The 6,000-nt window shown below is 38.4% G+C and overlaps 1 protein-coding gene across 1 annotated transcript; it reads right to left on the bottom strand.

Moving 5' to 3' along the window:
* Positions 1-5,161: 5,161 nt before the first annotated feature.
* On the bottom strand, positions 5,162-5,955 carry RB195_003420 (uncharacterized protein; the record flags this gene model as incomplete). Its single annotated transcript, XM_013435176.2, has 4 exons — positions 5,162-5,293; positions 5,366-5,587; positions 5,660-5,830; positions 5,905-5,955. The coding sequence occupies 4 exons, from the start codon at positions 5,953-5,955 to the stop codon at positions 5,162-5,164; spliced, it is 576 nt and encodes a 191-aa protein (XP_013290630.2).
* Between the last annotated feature and the right edge of the window lie 45 nt (positions 5,956-6,000).

The raw sequence follows: 6,000 nt of genomic DNA, 5'->3' as shown, positions 1-6,000 counted from the left end.
TCCAATTGCGCTATCCACCATAATTTTTCTGCTTTACTGACACAAACTCAGTGCAATGGTACTTCGTTGCGAGACCTAGTGGTTCACTGAATAAATATTTTCAATACTAGAACGATCAGATACCTATTTCCAGTAAATTATACATTTATTGCCGGTCACATTTCCGTAGAATAACCGTATCTCCGATCCAGATCCATTTGTCCGCCAAGATGTGCTTATCCAGTTGCATAAGTTGTGCTAGGAACGGCTCTGCTCGCTGTTTGTGCGGGGTCAGAATATTGACGTTGGAGCATGATTAGTCCACAGTGGTGTTCCAATAACTAAGTGTTGGATGTTTGGAGAGTTAAATTAGGATGTATCACTCCTCAATTCTCACTAATTCATCCTTATTCACCCTTAATGGGTCTGATAGACCTACCAAGCTCCCAAGGTTGGTATGCAAATTTCAAATTAATCTATTTCAGTTGCCGTATGATCAGGATGAAAGACAGGATGAAAAGGACTGGGAAAAAAGTAAAAATTACTAGAAAAAACGTTCTCTCTAGACTTATTGATTATTTGAAACAAATAAGGCGTGACTGAAAGTTATCCACTATACCAAGTGGAACGAGAGGAGGCACTAGGGAGAGTTGCAGACCTCATTGAATAAGTTTGTTTTATCCTAGAACAACGTTATCGAAAAAAAATTAAGATGTAAAATGATCAAAGATAATATAATATTGTAAAAAACAATGAAAATAAAAAATACAGTATAAATAATCTAAAATAATAATATAATATGGTGTAAGAATGAAGGAAAATAAAAATGGGAAAGACTGTAGAGATTTTACATCTCAGCCATATAATATAATAATTTTCTACTTTTTAAGAAGAAGTAGTGACTTGCAGTGGATTTCGTGGCCAGACAGCGCAATTCCTGGAAAATTCCCGGGAAAAATTTTGAAAATCGAGAATAAGTTCTTTCTTAGGCATGTTCTCATATATTCTCATAGTGTGGGACAAATGTGCGTCCATGTAAATGTACGACGCATCAAATGAACCACAATCCTCAACGGAGAGAATGGACGAGCGTCTCTGTATTTAATCGAGAAAATCATCCTGCTTTTATCAAAGATTTCCGTGCCGTGCGTAGAGTCGTTGCATGAGTATTGTGCAATTTTTGGAATCCCCTCAAAAGAGCGGGATACCGTCTGGAATGTGGTAACGTCGTTTGGGGATGGAATCCTTAAGTGATCTAATACTGTTACAAGTGAATATGAATGAATCTACCTGTACAATGACGAACGGCCAAAAACTAATGATTGAGAGTTTTAAATCATTCTTTAAAAATTAAATTGATTAAATTAAAAATTAATTAGAATTCATTCTTTCTTTTCTTCTGTCATCCCTCCTTTTTCGATGATTCAGCATGACAGAATGAGGAGAAATTTGCGAAGAAAAACTATTCTCCAGTATTTTCAATTTAAAAAACACTATAGATACTAAAAAAAAACATGTTCAAAAAATAAAATAGGAATGACAAAAAAGAATAAACAGTAAATGATGATAAACAATAAAATCAAAATACTCGATAATCGCTCGGAATTGAGAAGAGCGCTAAATTTGGCACTTAGCCTTTCCAGGGCTTGTCTCACTTTGTATCCCGCTCTTTCGAGGGGATTCCAAAAATTATTCAATACTCATAAAATGCACCTTTGCACGGAAATCTTTAGTAAAAGGCGAAAGATTTTCTCGGTTAAATGCAGAGGAGCCAGAGATGTCACATGACCCTCGTCAGCAAGGGCACCCATCCGATGCGTCGTATCGTACGTGGGTGGAATTTGGTAGCTGTGGATCGCTGAGGAGAGCGTGCCGGAGAAGTCCGACGAATCGTTGCAGTCGCGCCACGGTTTTATCCTAAAAACAGCGAAATATCCGGGATTCTTCAACTACCGAAACCCGAAACAAATCACAATTCCATTCTATGAAAATCATTATCCAGAAAATTATCCTAACCTTTTTTTCAACAGCTAATTCTATGAATTTTTCTCCCGAATTAGGCAGCCGTGAAATATGAGAAATTAGAATTTCAAATATGAGCGAGCAGTTATGGATAAGATGTGTATATAATATAGGAAAATAAACAAAAATAAAATAAACATTTCAATGGGCATTCGGAAGCAAAAAAAACCAAAACCATTTTTACACTACTCACATGTTTTTTGTACTTCTTTTAGCAAAAAAAGTGTTTCTATAAAAAATGTTTATTCAATAAAATATTTTTTTGCAAGAACCCTCGTTTACCGTTGTTGCTGTTCTCCGTACACCAATTGGATTTTCTCAGAATTTTCCTCTTATGTGTGTGTCCTTCTTCTGATGTGAAATCATATCAGAAAGATGTTTATAATGGAAAATCCGGAAAATCCGGCGATTTTTCTCCTTTCTAGTCCGCGGATAGTGGAAACGTTACGATAATTTTGCTATAAATTGCTTAGTGTACGGAAAAGCTCTTGTCCTCTATCCACATTTCAGAATTTTTCATGGATCGAAAAAAAGAAGATCATGTTGTAACGAGAAAATATTGAAATTTTCGGAGAATTCCCGAGAAGATCTCGGGTGTTCTTGTTATTTTTACCCTGAAATTTTCGAAAAAGTGAGGACATTCGGTGATCCTTGTGACTTTTCCCAAACATATTTCGCATTCATTGCTTATATTTTCTTTTTTTTTGTTTCGAATATTTCGAGATAAATATTTTTCCACGAATAACTCTCTCAGTCACAGAATTTACCATGGCAATGATCTATTGGGTATGCCTGCAAGTTTGTCTTTAGGCAAAAATTTCGCGTGAAAATTCAAATGTTTTGGCATCGGGAAGAAGTTGTATATAAAATCGGAGAATACATTATTGATTGGCTTGTTGTTCATTTTTTGTTTATTTTTGTGAAAACCTGGACTTCAAGAAGAAAACAAAACGCTAAAATTGAAGGGCTCCAGAGAAAATGAAAAAAAAAACAAAATGTTTTGGTAACTCGTTTTATGGGAAGATGTTGCACACAACAACGGAGGACGTATTATTGATTGATATGGTGTTGATTGTCTATTTATTTTTATGGAAACATAAACTTCGAAAAAGAAAACGCCAGGATTTATGGGCGAACTCGATACGAACGTGGTCGAGTTTCCGCATTTTCCAGTTTTCCTCTGGTTTGCTCTGGTTTCTGAATTACGTTAAATGCTTTTTCTTGTTCTGTTGTCCCCTCCTCATTCCGAGTATCAGAGTATCCACATATCTGGTGGATTTACTGCCTCGTTTCTCCTCTAAAGTAACGCCGTCTCTCAGCAGGTGCTCCGTACTACTCGATGACCTAACAGGTGACCTAACGGTCGGCTTATGTGTTCGTTTTGACTGAATGACGTAACGATTACGTTACAACGACAGGGTTGGGTCAAAAATGGCGCGGGAAACTGTATTGTTCATTTAGTGAGCTCTCTACCATACATCTTTTCCAGAAATTTCCCGGATTTCCAGAAATAAAATCATGGTAGATAGAAGCAAGAAGCAGAATCCGAGCAGTTCACTAATTTTTAGGCGGAAAACACAACTAAAAACTCTAAAAAATTAGCGTAAACAAACATTTAGAGGGAATACTTATACAATTCTGAGTCATCGAAACTCGAATATGCAAGAAATCCATGTGGCATGAAAAATCAGCGACCCTCCGCTCCCGCCATCTTTCCCCCCGATGTTTTTCATCCATTTCTCTTTCTTCTGTCCTTCTTTTCATGAGATTTGAATTCTTCTCTTTCAATTTATTTCTTTGATTCAATGAATTCGTTTTGCAACAGGAAAATGTCAGGGGGAAAATGGATGGAATTTCGGGAAGAAGCGTGATTCTCCCTCTTAAAGAATTACAATTTTGTGGCGATTTTCAAATAATTCTTATGCTGACTTTAGCCCTAATTAGTGCAAAATGTCAACGATACCGTATTTCTTCTTTTTTATGAAAAGAAAAAAGGGGCTGTTTACAAGAACATATAAGCTCTCTCCTTTGTTTTTCTTTTGTGCTTCATGGCACATCTATGGGTGTTTTAAGGTATATTAAAATAAATAAACAAATAAATACACATACAAAGGAAAACGTGGCCGTATAAAACTTTGGCGAATTTCTAATAATAATTCATTCTTGTTTCTGTTTCATGGCACATTTATGGGTGTTTTCAAGTAAATAAATAAATAAACAAATAAATATGGGCAATAAATCAAAGGAATTCGGCGGTAAATGCTACGAAATCAGAACGAGTGTGATTTATCAGTGATGTCAGTGTACTTTCTGGATTTTTTTCCTTCAACAGAAAAATATTCGCTTTCCGCTCCGCTGCTGAATCGTCTAACTTAAAAACTTGTGCTGCCATTTTCAGTAGGGCCTTCTTTTCCTGTTTACCTCAGATATCCATCAGTCCCTCGGGCTCCAGTTCACCGTAGCAGAGAAGTTCCGATCGAAAATAACCACGATGGGGCTCGGAAAATCACATACTCTGCTCATAACATCAGTTGACCTCATCCGATGACCTTATGGTTGCCATCCGGCGCTTTGCGACATTCAAATTGTTGCGACGGCGTTCGCTCGCGCGCGCGCGTTTCTGGACAAATGCCAAGTGCAGCTGCTGCTGTTCCACGTACATATAAACAGGCTATTATTAGAATGATGGACATTTCGGACAGCGTAAGCAACTGTGAATACGCCTGTAGGACATAGATTAGGGGCAATTAATGCCGATAATTATGGATAATTAACTCCAGAGAAAAAACTTGTGAGGGTCTTACGTTCCCCGTTTATCGTGTTATCCAATTGAATCCTGAATCCCCTCGATGAATAGCAAATTAATTACGCAATTGTCATCTTAAAAGGTTCAATTAAAGACCTACCTCTCTCATTTCTTAAAGTTGTTTGCGGGTTAGATCTGCTATGGCAGGAAATTTTATGTCGAAAATCCTCCTCAATTCTCAAATCGTTTATTATTCCCTGTCCTTAGGACATACACATAGACACATAAAGACAAATACACAAATTAGCAACGCTACCGCGGTTCAACCGTAATCAGATGAGGTTAAAGTCGTAGAACACTTTCAACGGGTTATTACATACACGATGAGATCGAAAACGAATTATTCGGCGGTGCTTAGGCTTTAGGAGCGGCTTTCTTAGCGGCTGGCTTCTTTGGTTTCGTGGCTTTCTTAGCAGCTGGCTTCTTAGGTGACTTAGCCGTCTTCGGCTTAGCGGCAGCCTTCTTCGGTGACTTGGGTTTCTTGGCCTAGAAAAAGGATAACACTATTTAAAATATTGCGGAAAAATCATAAAATTAGGATGAAAAGCAAAAGCTCACCTTCTTTGGCTTGTCACCAGCGGCCTTCTTAGGCTTGGCAGCAGCAGCCTTTTTAGGCTTCGCCGCTCCAGCAGCTTTCGGCTTCTTCGCTACTTTTGGCGTAGCGGGAGCCTCAGCCTTATCCGGTAGTCGGAATCGTCCAGCGGCTCCAGTTCCACTAGCTTGTTTGAGACTTCCGGCGATCACTCCCTTTTTCAGGGCCATACGTAGACGTGCACTGATCTAGAAAGGAAAATTGAGGAAATTTTCAGGAAACAGTTTTGAGAAAAGAAAGACGTCAGAAAAACCACGCACCTGTTTCTCGTTGTCTCCTAGCTTGTATTTTTGGGTGATGAACTTAAGAATAGCTTGCTTAGAAGCTCCCTTACGATCCTTAAGCTCCTTAATGGCTGCCTTGATCATTGCACTGTACACAGGATGAGAAGGTGCGATCTTTGGTTTCTTCTCGCCCTTGGGCTTCGAAGTCTGAGATTAAACAAATAGCAACGATAGGGAACAACAAGACAAATGGGTCGATTATTATTGATTGATCAGAATACCTTAGTCTTCTTGACTACGGTAGTCGGAGGAGGTGGTGCAGCGTCAGACATGGCGCAATGAACTCACAAAGAGTACGAGCGCTATTTCGGTATCGC

The sequence above is a fragment of the Necator americanus genome, chromosome IV, assembly GCF_031761385.1.
Source record: "Necator americanus strain Aroian chromosome IV, whole genome shotgun sequence".
Taxonomy (NCBI): domain Eukaryota; kingdom Metazoa; phylum Nematoda; class Chromadorea; order Rhabditida; family Ancylostomatidae; genus Necator; species Necator americanus.
The sequence above is the reverse complement of the archived record's forward strand: the minus strand, read 5'-3'. Positions and strand labels throughout refer to the sequence as shown.